General features: G+C 40.7%; 1 protein-coding gene across 1 annotated transcript; it reads right to left on the reverse strand.

Moving 5' to 3' along the window:
- Window positions 1-224: 224 nt before the first annotated feature.
- On the reverse strand, window positions 225-16,134 carry hmgcrb (3-hydroxy-3-methylglutaryl-CoA reductase b). Its single transcript, XM_079834083.1, is given in 20 exon segments — window positions 225-1,075; window positions 1,437-1,591; window positions 3,101-3,259; window positions 3,433-3,573; window positions 3,709-3,879; window positions 3,972-4,077; window positions 4,162-4,319; window positions 5,611-5,769; window positions 5,842-6,036; window positions 6,122-6,219; window positions 6,384-6,595; window positions 7,692-7,816; window positions 7,909-8,028; window positions 8,119-8,225; window positions 12,263-12,368; window positions 13,645-13,748; window positions 13,751-13,900; window positions 14,104-14,215; window positions 15,147-15,340; window positions 16,075-16,134. Coding segments are annotated over 19 exon segments (2,604 nt in total). The 5' UTR covers window positions 15,321-15,340; window positions 16,075-16,134; the 3' UTR covers window positions 225-1,023.
- Window positions 16,135-16,353: the final 219 nt, after the last annotated feature.

Consider the following 16,353-nt stretch of genomic DNA (forward strand, 5'->3'; position numbering starts at 1 on the left):
ATTTGTGTTCCGAATATGAACGGAGGTCTTACGGGTGTCGAACGACATGAGGGTGAGTAATTAATGACAGAATTTTCATTTTTGGGTGAACTAACCCTATAACATTGACTAAATATAAAGGCTTTCATCAAAAGAAAAACTAATATAAAACACTTGTATAATGAAATCATGCTGTGGATTGAACTGAATTTGCACTCTTTAGAAAAAAACTATTGCACCCAAAATGCAAATAAATCTCTGATAATGTTTATTTTTCCCGTTTGATGCATTTTAAACAGAGTTCTTCAACAAAAATACTGACATTTAAAAAGATGTAATCAATAGTTTAGCAGGAGAGAAAGCAACTCTAAAAGACACTGATATGGCTTTACCCGCACTCTCTGTAGTCAGAAAGTCAGAGGATTTGCTTTCATCGAGAAAAGCTGAAGCACTTTACAGACAACTCATACAGTGGTGATTCAGAAACACCATTCATTAGTAACACACACACACACACACACACACACACACACACAATGCAGATAGTGCAAACATCCACACTCAGATTCATAAAGTTAAATCACTTATTAAATGACATTAGCACCTCGTTTATAAGGTCCGTCTGTGGAGTTTGTCACAGTGAGTTTGGCGTGATTGATTCGACACATTAAATACATTCATTCACAATCTGACGCCCCCCATCAAGCTCTGATCTGAGATCAGGGTTTAGTCTAAACTTGGCCAGTGTGCAAAAGAAGCCTGGCTTGTAGTGCAAGACACAAGTCACGATCACTGGGCATCTCGCTCATTTACTCATGTCGTCGCCTTATAAAATTGAGGCACAAAGCAAAGGTAAAGCATTAGTATTTCCCATAATTCCCGTTCAGACTGCTAATCGAGCTGCTTCACAGAAGAAAGCTCCTCTGGACATCTGTCCACTGCGAAAGGCCGTGTCTTCAGACGCCATGACAATGAACACGAAGAACCACACGGACGGACAGACGCTCCAGACTCCATTTCCCAGAGTCCTCTGGGTGCCGTGCTTCATGAAGCTTCCTTTGGCTGCGATTCAGCTTCTCTAATGTTGACTTTTGACCTGTTTGAGAGGGTAAAAGAGCATCAGAATCCAAACAAAACGGTCATCTAAAACCATATTAGTACTATAAATGGAATATTTGTAATATCACTAGGCAATTTAGAAAGAAATCATGTAATATAAAAATATATTTTACATATATAATTACTCAATATGCTAGTGAATTTCACAAATAATTACAAAGAAATGGCTAGAAACGCATTGATTGAAATGTAAAATTATCTTTGTTTTATTCACAATTTGTTTTCCATTATTGTATCGTTTCCTGCATGACATTGCAAATGAAAAAAGGAATATTCATTATGTATTGAATATTATACTATATGGTTCTATATGTATAGTCGTATAGTATATGTTTGACCTGTTGTGAGTCATGTGACTCTTGACGAGGTGTCCTGCGGCGAGTGCGGCCATCAGTGAGAGCTCTCCTGCCAGCACTGTGCCACACACGATCCGCGCCAGCGTCCGGGAGTTCTCACCGGGACACTGATCACTGGCACCCTGAACACCCAACATCTGACAACACACAAAACATGGGTCATCTCAGTGCCTCACTGACCATTGAGCTGTCCGAGTGTGTGACTGTGTGTTCACACCAGACGCGACTTGCGTGAATAAATCGCACTATTCGCGTGTAGTGGACGCTTGAACATTTTGAGTTTACTCGCTTCTTTCGCGCGTGACATTCACTGCACAACAGACGTGAAATTGCATCATGGGAGGGGCTTCTGCCAGCCGGCTCATCTCGTTGTGAAATGGCTGACATGGATTGTTTTAAAATATGGCAAATAAGCTCAATTTGCCGGCTTTAGCTAGCTTGTAGTCTCAAATGTGTGTATGTGTATATATATATATATATATATATATATATCTCAAATTGAGTAAAGCGCGTTATTTACATCTTACCAGATTGTCCGACCTCCTCACTCACTTTCTTCCAAGCAAGATTTATTCCTGTTTCTATAAAGTACAAAGATGTACCGTACAGCTCCGGGTATCCACATATGATTTTGTCCTCATTGTTATCACTACTAGAGCAAGCTTCTGATTGGTTAACGTGGCGTGAATATCCACCAAAGTTCAGATTTTTTTAAACTTGTGCGATTTGTGTAAATCACACGTTACACGCGTCAAACGCTCAATTTGCCCGAATCATGTCATTCGCGCCGCAGAATGTCTATTTGCGTCTTTGCATTGACTTAACACGTAAATCACTTGCACTTTACGCTTCATTCGCGTCTGGTGTGAACGCACCATTAGTGTGTGTGTTCATGGTCTTCTATCCCGGAAGGGAATTCAACCTGAATAAACACAGACTCATGGGGACTTGTGTCACAGTGAGGACCTAAATTGAGGTGCACATGAGGAAACAAGCTTATAAATCATACAGAATGAGTTTGGTGTTAAGGGGTTAGTTTACGGGTAAATGTGTGTGTGTGATGGGTAGGTTTAGGGTTAGTGTGTGTGTGATGGGTAGGTTTAGGGGTAGGGTTAGTGTGTGTGTGTGTGTGTGTGTGTGTGCGTGTGTGTGTGTGTGTGATGGGAAGGTTTAGGGGTAGGGTTAGTGTGTGTGTGTGATGGGTAGGGTTAGTGTGTGTGTGATGGGAAGGTTTAGGGGTAGGGTTAGTGTGTGTGTGAGTGAAGGGTAGGGTTAGTGTGTTTGTGTTGGGAAGGTTTAGGGGTAGGGGTAGTGTGTGTGTGAGTGAAGGGTAGTGTGTGTGTGTGTGTGTGTGTGTGTGTGTGTGTGTGTGTGTGTGTGTGTGTGTGTGTGTGTGTGTGTGTGTGTGTGTGTGTGTGTGTGTGTGTGTGTGTGTGTGTGTGTGTGTGTGTGTGTGATGGGTAGGTTTAGGGGTAGTGTGTGTGTGTGTGTGTGTGTGTGTGTGATGGGTTAGTGTAAGGGGAGATAATATACAGTTTGTACAGTATAAAAACCATTACGCCTATGGAGAGTCCCCATAAAAATAGTGAACCAGACATACTGAGAGAGAGAGAGAGAATGAGAGAGTGTGAGAGTGTGTGTGGTACCTGTAAACAGGCGTGTTGTGCGGGCAGTCCGGTTCCTCCGCCCACAGTGCCCAGCTCTAATGAAGGCATTGTGCAGGAGATGTACAGATCGTCTCCATCCGTCCCAACACACTCCATCAGTGTGATACAGTTACTGCTGCCCACCGACTGCGCAGGATCCTACACACACACACACACACACAACGTGCTGTGAAATCTTAACTCAGGTTTACAGTTTATTTCATATAAAAACGGCAAGCAAACGCTATTAAGTTTATATTTATAACACATATATAAACATTAAGTTCTGACTTTTTTCTCAGGTAATATGTACAGTAGTGTGTATCGCGCACCTGTCCGCAGGCGATGTAGATGGCCGTTACGATGTTTGCCGCGTGAGCGTTGAATCCGCCGATACTTCCGGCCATCGCCGAACCCACCAGATTCTTACTGATGTTCAGCTCCACCAGAGCGGCTGTGCTCGTCTTCAACAGCTACAAACACCACAACACTACATTACCAAAGCAAACAACTGTGATTCATGCACTGAACACATTGAGGAGGCTAAACAGAGACATTTGTAGAGTTCTGACGCCCCCTAGAGGAACAAAAGTGATCTTCGGTCTGACCTCTTTGACCACCCGTGCCGGTACGATGGCTTCACACACTGTGGATTTTCCTCTGCCTTGGATCCAGTTGACAGCGGCTGGTTTTTTATCGGTGCAGAAGTTCCCGCTGACGGCTAACAGACGCATGTCAGGATAGCGCTCCTGAAGTCTGCTCAGAGCCTCATCTGTTCCCTACACACACCAAACACAGCCTTTAAACCTTCACCCTGTACTGGAGGAAAGAGTTCAGGTGCTCGCTGTAAGCTCTGCTTCCTCACACACACCTTTGACAGCATGTTCATGCCCATGGCGTCTCCGGTCTGAGACTGGAAGCGTATGTACATGTTCCTCCCGGCCAAGCTGACCTGCAGCCGGTCCAGACGAGCAAACCTGAAAAAAACAGAGCTAAAGTTATCACTCTCCCATAGCAGTGCTATATAGGGCCTATTCGGTATGTGACCTTCGCCCCCTGACCTGCTGGTGTGATCGAAGGCCTGTTTGACGGCACTGAAGCCCTCTGAACTCTCCAGCCAGCCCTTGACCTCCGCCGCCCGGCACGCCGACGGCATCTGAACCACCGGCCCGCGGGTCATTCCGTCCGCCAGAACGCGACTGCTCACACCACCCGACAACTACAGACACAAGCACACTTCTGTTAGAGAGGAGACGCTTACAATGAGAGAGAAAACAGGAAACCAGAGCTGCACGATTAATCGATTCAAACACCCATGTGATCTTATTCCTAATGACAGTGATTCATGGTGTCTATTAAAGCTTTGACAAGCACGATCGCCGTGAGCATGTTGGCGCTGCCGCTGATCCAGAGAGCAGGTGTCATGTATAGGTAGGAAATAGCTTCGCAAACAGTTCAAACCAAAAATGTTTAAAGTATTGATGCTTTAAATAAAAATAAAGACTGTATCAATTACATCGTTACACCAGTAGACTGAGAGATTCAAAAGATTCGTTCAAAAAACGAATGAAGCCCTGAAGTCTTCATGAGTGAGTCATTGAATCATTCACTCATTTTTCAAATGAATAAAACATTTGTAAATAGACTGCAGCCATGAACATTTTGTCAGAACCTCTAATAAATTACATGTTACTGTTTAGATGTCTGCTCCTAATCGTAAGAAAATCGTAATTTCAGTTTGAAACAAATAATAAAAATCATTCTCAATTTATCCAGAATCGTGCAGCTCTACATGAAACAAAGAATGAATGTGCAACAGAAGAAAAAAGAGAGAAAAGAGGAAAAACAATACATGAATTAATGAACAAATGGAAGGAAACAATCAAGCAACGAAAGAAAGAACAAACAAACAAATCAGTAAAACAATAAATGATCAAATGAACAAATTAATAAACAGAAATCAAAGCAATCAAAAGAATGGAAGAATTATCAAAAGACAGAAAGAACAAGTAAAGGAATGACAGAAAAAAGAAATAATGATAAAAAATATAAAATAATGAAAATGATAAAAAAAAATCTAAGTAATTAAAAAAAGAAACAAAGAATAAATGAGCAAAAGAAAATATCCTCCCCACCACAAAAAAAGAGGAAAAACACCAATGAACAAATGTAAGGAAAGAAACAAACACATGAAAGTATGAACAAAAATGGAAGAACAAACAAAGAAATAAATAAACATCATAAACTAAAACGAAGAATGAATCAACGAAAAAAAGAAGAATGAAATCAAGACAGAAAAACTAAAGAATGAACAAAAGAAAGAAAGAAAAACAAAACAAAAAAAGAACCAAGCAACAAAAGAATGAATTCATCGAGAAAATAAGTAAAAAAAAGGTGCAGGAATGACAGAGAAAAAAAATTAAAGCAGAAAAAATAATAAAAAAAAATAAATAAAAAAAAGAATGAGCAGAAGACAGAAAAAAATACATAATGAAGAAAATATGACTCACTGTGACGGCTCGGCATCCTCGGTTAGTGCTGGCCACTAAACAGCCTTCTGTCGTTGCCATGGGGACGTGGAATTCTCTCCCGTCCAATAGGAGCGGTCCGGCCACGCCCACTGGCACAGGCACGTAGCCAATCACGTTCTCACAGTTAGTGCCAATCACCTGAGAATGAGGAAACCGCAGTTAAACGCCACTTCATCACACACGTGACGCTGGATTGATCGCGAGCCGCACCTTCGAGTAGTCGTAGTGTCTGTAGGGCAGATTCTCCAGCGCCGACGAGTCCGGGAGTTTGGCGGAGAGCATTTCTCTGCGTATGGCCACGCCTCTCTCTGGACTCTCCAGCACCGTTTCCAAAAGGTATCCCAGAATCCCTCTGCACTCCACTAACGCCGTCACCTCAGCGTTGCTCAGGAACCGAGCTCCTCTCTTAAACAAGAGATAAAGAGAGATCATGTAAAGCACATGACCTTCAAAGATCAGTCAACACGTGTGTGATTGATTGATTGATTACTTTGGGATCTTTAAGGATGGCGAGACATTCGTCCACAGGGCGGCGCTGGTGAGACTGGAGCTCATCCGCTTCTTCCTCCTCACGCTGTCCTTCTCCATCTGACAGAGCGATGAGAAAGTGCCAAACAATGAAAGAGAGAACCAATTCATTAACAACAGAAATTTACCTAAAAAAGAATGAATCAACCAACGAAAGGAGAGAAAAAAAGCTGAAATAATGAACAAAAGTTAAAAGAAGAAAAGATCCGGCGGCTCTCGTTCACCTTTATTAGTATTGACCCTCTTCAGGACTTTGGGCGGGGTTGAATCCCTCTGACAGCGCTCCTCTTCTCTCCTATTGGTCAGAGCGCAGTTGGGCGTGGCCACCGGAGATCTGATTGACAAGGAGGATTCCGCTTCGGCCTGCTCGAAAAACACGTACTTGGCCGCCAATAGCAGAGCGAGAGAGAGTGTGATGACCTGCTCCAAATCCACACTGAGAACAACAACAACAACGAGATTGTTAACCCTCTGGGGCTCTTTGGTCATTTCTGACCCGAATTTTTTTAAATACATTTTTTTTTTAATGTTAGCTTCATCGGAATGGTCCGAAACTTGGTGACTTCATTGGTACTTGGTATATGAACACCCAAAAAAATTGGGGACAGGATTTGAAAAGTGCAAGTGGTCATAAATAAAATAGTCACACTCAGGACCTTCGGGTCAAAAATGACCCCCATAGGAAATGAATGAGAAATTGGCAAAAATATGAAATATGGAGTTTTTTTGTGCATACAATCTACAGACAAAAAAACTCACACACACACACACACAAAACAATTAGCTTTTGGAATGGCACGCGTTAATTTGTGTGCGTGTGTTTTTGTGTGTATAAGTGTGTGTGTGTGTGTGTGTGTGAGAGAGTTTTTTTGTCTGTTTTGCACTCTTGATGTTTTAGAGATTCACCCCTTCACTGTTGAGTCCTTTTGTTCTGCATCCTGGCTGATTTGTAGATTGTATGCACAAAAAAAACTAATTTCCCATTCATTTCCTATGGGGGTCATTTTTGACCCGAAGGTCCTGAGTGTGACTATTTTTTTTACGACCACTTAGACTTTTCAAATCCTGTCCCCAAATCCTGTTTTTTGGGGTGTTCATATACCAAGTACCAATAAAGTCACCAAGTTTCGGACCATTCCGATGAAGCTACGATTTGTAAAAAAAATTTAAAAACGCAAGATCACCTATAGTGGTAAAAATATGCTATTGCGTGTATATATATATATATAATTTTTTTTTTTTTTTTATTATTATTATTATATTCAATGGGAAAAAATGGGTAATAATTATTGCATAATTTTATGATTTATAATTAATATTTATCTCAAAACACCAAAAAATAAAAGAAAACATATTATTGAACAAAAATATATTTCATTGATTTTACTCAAATCTTTTTTATTTAAATCCCGCCCTCCAGGTCATTTCGGACCCGAAGGTCCTGAGTGTGACCCATAAATGAAGAACCCCAGAGGGTTAAAAACGACGGACGAAATCTTCACAACAACACCGCTGTGTTTCTCAGCTCGTACCTGGACATGCTTCTGTCGGACTCCATGTTGGGCGCGGGCAGAACCACGTCTGAACTGCTCATGTTGTGCGTCGGAGATTCAGTCACGAGGCGACTGTGAGCGTGAACCAGCGCCAGACCGAGAGACTGAAGAAAACGCAAAGCAGAAGAGTCAAAATAATCCTCCACAACAGCAGTGTGTGACCGCTTGATCTGTCAACCTGACTGTGCGAGCTTACCATGATCATTTTGACCCTCTGAGTGACGGGGTTCGGTTTGTTTCCCTCTTCTTCCTCTAGGACGCGAGCGAAATGACTGAGCTGCCAGATGGGCCGCCCCTCACGGCTCTCACGGGACAACTGGACGAGACAGGGGTGAGGGACTGGGGTCAATGTTCACTCACAAATGGATGTTATGCATCATAAACAAGGAACAAATCCTGCACTGACCTCTAGCACCAGCGACACACAGGCGGGGAAGAACGTCAAGAACACAAAGTAATTGGCCAGAACCGACATGCAGCCGAAACAGCACATGATCTCCAGCTGACGCACACCTGGAACCAGACAGGAAGTAGTTACAGATGCATAAATATGAAGTTTAAAGCCAGATTAAGACATTCAAGTAACTTCTAACCAATACATTTCCTTGACTAAAAATCGCACAAAATATTTTAAAGCTGAGATTCTCCATGACTTTTCCACACCCTGACATCACGATTAGCTCACACAAATCCCTCTCATAAACGTTTCTATGACCCTAGAAACCTTGCTTGTCATTTGTCAACTCCTCTGGAGGAAAACGGTAACGAGAGAAAGCAAGAAAGAGACAACATGACATGTGACCCTGGACTAGTGTTGTCAAAAGTACCGCCCGCGATACCAAGTCGGTACTGAAATGTAAAAAATGTGGCTCTGTTGAGCTGGAATCATAAACACCTCTGACTGGCCATTGTGCTCACGCGCTCATCGGATGTCTCTGTGATTGGATACAATGAACGCACGGGAGCGTTTGAAAGCACACGGACGTGTTTGAAAGCAGGAGAAGGAGCATCTGAAAGTACAAGCAGACGTCGACCAGCGGACCGATAGGCTGATAGACGCCTGCATTCAAAAGCACCTGTGTGTATCTGTGTAAGCCCTCTGTGAAAAGCATCAGTGATGTATATTTACAACATGTTTTTAAGCGCTGGTCATTAAAGCCAATCACAGACATATTTGATGAGCACATGAGCACTGAGCAATCAGAGGAGTTTACGATTCCACTCAACAGCGTCACTTTTTTTTACACTTCAGTACCGACTTGGTATCATGGTCTGTACTTTTGACAACCCTGGACCACAAAACCAGTCATAAGGTAGGCCTGTCGCGATTGGTCGATACAATCGACTACGTCGACCCTGATAATTAGTCAACGTCAATATTTTTAGTCGACTGTGTAAGTTGGGTACGATATGAAATTGTTTTAGTTCCGGTACTTTAAAAATGACAGCACACAAGAGCAGTATTTTTTTAATGTGCGTCAATGTGTGACAGCAGGAGTGAGGACGTGTGTGTGAGCTCTGCTTCCACCGTTCACTAAACAATGGAAGCAGAACAGTCAAATATATACGCGCAGATCAGGAAAAAGTGTGCCGCAGCCGGGACTTACTCGCCTGCCGGACTCTGACCTGAAGCGCTCGCCGCCGCGCATATACCTTTCACTCAGACAGATTGCGATGTCAGTTTCGCGGATTATTGGGTTTGAATGGTCAAATATATGTAAAAATGCACGTCCTGGCGAGTTTTCAGGTAAACACAGTTGGATATGTCTTTAGTGAACGTCTACAGAGTTGAGTGAGAAATCGGGTGTGTTACAATGAATATGGTCCGTGCAGCTCTTAAAGGGCCGGGCCTAATATTCTGTGTGATTAATGTTAATCAAACAACAAAGAAAATAGAAAATCCCCCCATGCTTGACTTAATAACATTAATATATTTATTAAGAATCAGTTAATTTACAGAGTGACTATGCATTTTTGTTTTTACATTTGATTATTTAATTTCTACTGTTAAATAGACCTACTGTAACTCTAAATAAAGCACTGTTTTTGTCATAGTGTTTGTAATTTACATTTTGGCTAATTTAAAAAAAACTGATCATATTAAATATCTATATTGTAATTATAAAATTACATTTCAAAAATATTAAATTACTTGTAGGGCTGTGCAATTAATCGAATTTCGATTTCGATTTCGATTTTGCCTCCCAACGATCACCAAAATAGTACAATCGAGAAAAAACGATTATTTTGCCTTGCGTTCTGAATGAAACGCGCACGCGCTCATCCGCCCCTCCCGAAGCCACAAACTTTCTCAGATCGGGAGTCTCGTGTGCAGAATTTAAAAACTCGGCGCGAGTAAAGATGGCAGAAGGAGGGCAGTTACAGCAGCGTTTGGTGAGCAAAAAAGGCAAAACCAACTCCGTTGTCTAAGAACAGTTTGGCTTCGAGGAATCAGACGACGAGCAGAAACATGTTACGTGCAAGATTTGCTACATGGTAGTGGCTGCAACGCAAGGGAACACCGCGAATTTGTTTAACCACTTGAAAATGAAACAGAGTGACCTATGACAATCTAATAAAGAAACAAAAACTGACGAGAGCAGGGGTGCCGTGTAAACGTCCTTTTTCCCCCTCATATTTTTCAAATAATTCTCTCTTTGTAAACTTTGTTCAATGCATGCGAGTGCTGCCGTATGTTTGAATATGACCAGTCGTTTTCACCGTCATCACCCGGGTTTTGTGCCAGAAGACGCGAATGAGAAGCCGCGCGCGCTGTGAGGAAATGTATCTCTGTTCACTCATCCGAGAGCGCGCACATGTCTCTCAGCGCGCAAATATTGAGTTCTCTTTCAAGTCTTGCTCTTGAACGGACAAACTCACACAAAACGTATGTCAACATGTCCATCTTGATGAGTATCCTAGCAGACATAGTCTGTATATGCCTTAAGTGAACTTTATACAGTCGAGAAAGACGACGCATATCCGATCCGGATTGAATAGCTTTTGTAAGTTTAATAGGATTCATCTTTAATTTATGCACTCAAATATGCAATGCTACCTTACATTTGATACATTTCTGTACCTGAAAACTAATGTTAGACGTACCTGAAAAGCATATCTAGCCGAACCATATTGTTGATCTTATTTATTTGTGATTATCATTTTTACGTGAATACTTTTATACTTTGATTTGAATATATGTTTGTGGCGGGCAGCGAGGCCGAGGGACCGTGAGGGCGGGACGAGGCGGCGCTCATCAGGGAGGATGAGCGCCAGCTGCGCGCCGCAGCGATCTCGGCCCTTGCGGAGGAGTGAGGGACTATAAAGGAGGAGCGACAACAGTGAGGGACGAGAGAGGACCAGGCCTGGGTTTTGTGTTATGTTTTATTTTGTGTTCGCTGCAGTCGTCCGTGAGGGGCTGCAGCTTTTTATTTTCATTTGTGTTTGTATGTAGGCGGCAGTCGACCGCGAGGGGCTGCCGCCGCCATTTTATTTTGTCTTTATTTTGATTAAACATTTTGAATGTCCGCCGGTTCCCGCCTCCTTCTTCCCGTACAAACAACGTTTTACTACAATGTTATATTATTTATTTTAATAGTTCAAAAAGTACAACAAATGTTACAATTTCAATTGAATTGTTGAAAGGTGTATTTTTAATAAATACAACACATTCCCAAAGTCATGTGAAATAATCGTGTTACATAATCGTGATTTCAATATTGACCAAAATAATCGTGATTATGATTTTTTCCATAATCGAGCAGCCCTAATTACTTGTATCATGAAATAAGATTTCGGTCATCCCAACCTGTTCAGAATAGTGGTTAGTGTTAACATGATTGATAATTAATGGGATTGTTGCAAACATTTCAAAGTCATAATTTTGGTATCGTGACAACACTATTCTATATAAAAAGTATTTGCTGATATTCTCTTTTTTTGTTATGTTGGTTTACAAATGTGTACCTTTTTACATTTTTACTCTTTTAGTTTTACATTTTGTCAAGGGCTTGTTTACATTTATCCTTTTTTATAGTACACTACTGAAGGCCAACGTTGCAAGTTAAATTATTTTTTTTTAAAGTAAAATTTAAGTAAAATGATAAATTAGTCGATAGATTAATCGATATAAAAATAGTCGTTAGTGGCAGCCCTATCATAAGGGTAATTTTAAGTGATTTATGAATAAATAAGCTTTCCATTGATGTATGGTTTGTTAGGATATGACAATATTTAGCCGAGATATAACTATTCAAAAATCTGGAATCTGAGGGTGCAAAAAAATTTAAACATTGAGAAAATCCCCTTTAAAGTTGTCGAAATGAAGTCCTTAGCAATGCATATTCCTAATAATAAGACATTTTTGATATAATTATGGTAGGACATTTTCTAAATATCTTCATGGAACATGATCTTTACTTAATATCATAATGATTTTTGGCATAAAAGAAAAATGTATAATTTTGACCCATACAATGTATTGCCACAAACATACCCGTGCGACTTATGACTGGTGTTGTGCTCCAGGGTCACATGTTCCTTTAACTTACCAGACATGGTGCCCACCCCGATGACCAGACACTCCACAACCGCATCCAGTGTGAACGTGGGTCCCAGCATGGCCATGCCTTGAGCGATATTCTCTCTGACCTCCTCCTGTGGGTCACATGACCCGTCATTACATTCATATGCACAAATATAAAAGCACGTAATATCAAACAGAAATATTCACATAGATACACAAGTCAAAAATTGATATACAAATACAAAAAAAATTTTTTTTTTACAATATTCATTGTTTTAAACCAGCTTTACAGAAAATCCTGATGTTTATAATATCTTAATATCTTCATGCATTATAGAGACGTTTAGCAGATTAGAGCTGGCCAATAATATAGTTACATTTTGTGGCGATACAAGCAAACAAGCATAATAATAGTTCGATATATATATATATCAGCAAAACATTTCTGGAATGTGTATTTTTTGTTCATTATTTATAGTGTTCATTTCACTGATGATGCAAACAAACCAATGATTTGCATCATTAATTTTTAAGCAATTTATTTAAAGGTGCACTATGTAAATTTTTTTCAGTAAAATATCTAAAAGCCACTAGGCCAGTGTTATATATTTTGTTCAGTTGAGTACTTGCAATATCCCAAATGTTTCCAACTATTTGTAAATCGTGAGAAAATTGCTCTTTTAACCAAGGAACCGGGACGTGTGAGGGAGTCGCCTCTCGTGTTCCCCTCAGTTTCTGGTTTTATTTTGCAGAAACGCTTTACTCTCACTGCAGTGTGAACAAGTGTCATAGCAGCCGCTGAGAGAACGCACAGAGTAATGTCATCACATCATTTTCAACACACTCAGGTGTGTCTAATATGATAAACAGAGCTGCGTTACCTCATACTCATGACCGGAAAAGCGGAAATGGCGTCTGTGTCATAATAAAAGTCCTGCCAGCGACTATGCCATAATAAAGGTCCCGCTGCTCGCGAGGCTTGTATTGCGCTCTTCTTATTAACAATCGCTCCTGCTCTGCTTCATACTACAGTAATGTTAATAATCACATCCATGAATATGATTTCTGCCCGAGTCCTATCCCGATTCTTGTCCACCGATTGTGAGGTGAAGACCACATGTCCCAAGATTCTGCGCTCAAATGTGGCGTCATCAAACTACGCATTTGTTTGAACAGGCGACCTCTAGTGGACGGAAAAGTTACATAGTGCAGCTTTAAATGGACAAGAAATCGTTGAAATTTACTAAAAATTTAGCATTTTTTAAAAACCCAAAACACTATAAAAACATCTGACTCAGGACGGATTGTGAATCTACATGCTCTTGAAGAAATGGTCAAATAAAACCAAAAAGCAATATTCATGATGTTGTTTAATGTTATATTGGCAGCAAAATCATATTTCTGTACCTGTGAGTTTGAGCTGAGAGCGAACTTGGCCAGTGTGCAGGCTTTAGACAGATCGATCAACAGCAGGAAGAACGGCAGCGCCTCACTGGAGGAACACGAGGACACGGTTTACAGACAAACTCAAGACACGGAGAAGATAATGAACGAGGGAGACGGTGGAGAGTATACTTCAGTCCTGTGAGCTCTTTGCCCAGGAAGTGAACGACCACAGTGCTGAACACAAAGCTGGAGAAGATGGTAAACAGACCTGCGATCCCTGGACAGGAAACACAAACAATAAATGCTTTTTTATTAAAAACAGTCTAGTCGAGATGAGAGACTCCTGCTCTTATAGTGAACAATCCTAAATTATATAACGACCATCTAGTTCTCCAGGATAAACACTAACTTGTTGAATATCCTACTTCATTTGGTAATACATCACATGTATAAAGACTGTTTGAACAGAGAGAAACTCACCCAGTATGTATTTGGAGCCGAGCTGACGCAGGTTTTTGAACTGGACGTAGATGTAAATGATGGCTATGCATCGTGTGATGGTTAAAATGATCATGTCACTACTTATAATTTTCTAAAAAACATGAGCAACACAAACAATCTGCATGTTAATATTGGTTTTATATAATAACTTGAAAGATACGCATCTGTAAAGATCATATTTCCTAATAACACAGCACACTGCAGCCTATAAACTGAGCTAGACTTCAGTAGTAATGAAACCGTTCAAATAGGAACTGAGCCATAACCCTTGTGTGTAAATATACAAAGAGAGATTTTTTTTATGTCAATGAATTCCTGAAAGGAACATGCCGACTTTTTGGGACTTTATCTTATTCACCGTATCCCCCAGAGTTAGATAAGTCCATACACACCATTCTCATCTCTGTGCGTGCCATAACTCTGTCTGACACACCCACTGCTAGCCTAGCTTAGCACAAAGACTGGAGGTAAATGGCTCCAGCTAGCCTACTGCTCAATAAGTGACAAAATAACACCAACATTATCCTATTTTTTGTCTCGTGACCTTGTTATTTGTACACGCTGTGACTATACACATCACAACATGTACAAATAACAAGGTCACGTGAGCCATCTTCTAACCGTACACATACTGGAAACGATATTCTCAGAAGGCGAAGCACTGCTATTTCTGCAGAGTGATTCGCTCAGGGTTGGAGTAATAGAGCAAATCACTCCGCAGAAGTAGCAGTGCTTCGCCTTCTGAGAATATAGTTCCCAGTGTTATTTTGTCACTTATTGAGCAGTAGGCTAGCTGGAGCTGTTTACCTCCAGTCTTTGTGCTAAGCTAGGCTAGCAGTGGGTGTGTCAGACAGAGTTATGGCACGCACGGAGATGAGAATGGTGTGTATGGACTTATCTAACTCTGGGGGATACGGTGAATAAGATAAAGTCCCCAAAAGTCGGCGTGTTCCTTTAAGTGGAACAGATCTATATAATAACAGTGTATTCTGGTTCTTATGATCTGAAGTTGATCCCTGTACCTCCTGTACTTTGGGACACTGATGGTTCCAGCCACAGATCTGGTCATTAGTAGCGAAAGCGTTCATGGACATCAGACACATCGTCACGGCAACCGTTCCCACGATCACCTCCCACGGATGAGAGGCGACGAACAGGCCATGCAGCCTGAAGAGACGCGACAGCATCCTCATCATCACGGCCTTCAGTGGATCACCTGATAATATATAAAACATCAAAACAATGTCCAGATGTGTTACAGCGCTGACCATTGCTTAGAATTAAAATTTAATTTAATTTAGCAATTGTATGTGGAAAACAGCAAAATCCTATAAAATACAAACAAAAATAAAAACAGTAAAAGACACTTTAAAATATTATTCAAACAATCAATATTATTCAGCAAATCAATGGCAAACTATTTCAAATGTTTTTCTTTGCTCATTATAAATGTTTATGTTGGTTAACAATTACTTTGCAGTCTTCATGAGCTTTTTCTTGAGCTAACTATAATGGATTTAAATAGTTAAATGTCATATATGAGAAAATGTTACTGAAATTAAACTGAAGAGACGTCAAAACTATCACACATAAAGCAAATGAAAGCTAACTGATGACAAACTAAGGTTGGTACACTAGCATTAGCAGATCACATTCATAATCATTTAAGTTATAATAGTAATCGGGATCACCATAAACCCACTATGTTGCCTTTATAACACATTAAAGGTTATTGATATCGTGCCTCACTAAGTTTGTCAAAGTAAGAATGAGATGCTAGCATGTTAAGCTAATGTAGCATAAGCTAAAGGAGTCACAGCTGTCATTGAGCCTCATATATAACAACAACACCGACACATGACAAGATGACTCATCATATCGCCCGAAGTAAGACACTTAAGAATAAAAGTGACAGATTTAATTGTTAATGTCTGAAATGGTCTAACATACCCTCATCTGTTCTCCTCTGATCAGTGTCCGTGTTACACGGGTCGGTGACTGTAACTGACGTAATCCGCCCTCAACGGGAACGGGCTCGCGCACGACCCACCAGGAGCGAGCAGGCCACGCCCAATATGGTGACGAGCGCGGTCGTGTAATAATAAATTGAAACTAATTAATTTTGTAAATATTTGAAGTATTACTTGGATACAACATCTACCCCAGCCTTAAAATCCATAACATTGTGTAACTTACATCTTATAATATGAATTATTTCCTATAATGAAC

This window comes from Gobio gobio, assembly GCF_949357685.1.
Source record: "Gobio gobio genome assembly, chromosome: 14".
NCBI classification, from domain to species: Eukaryota; Metazoa; Chordata; class Actinopteri; order Cypriniformes; family Gobionidae; genus Gobio; species Gobio gobio.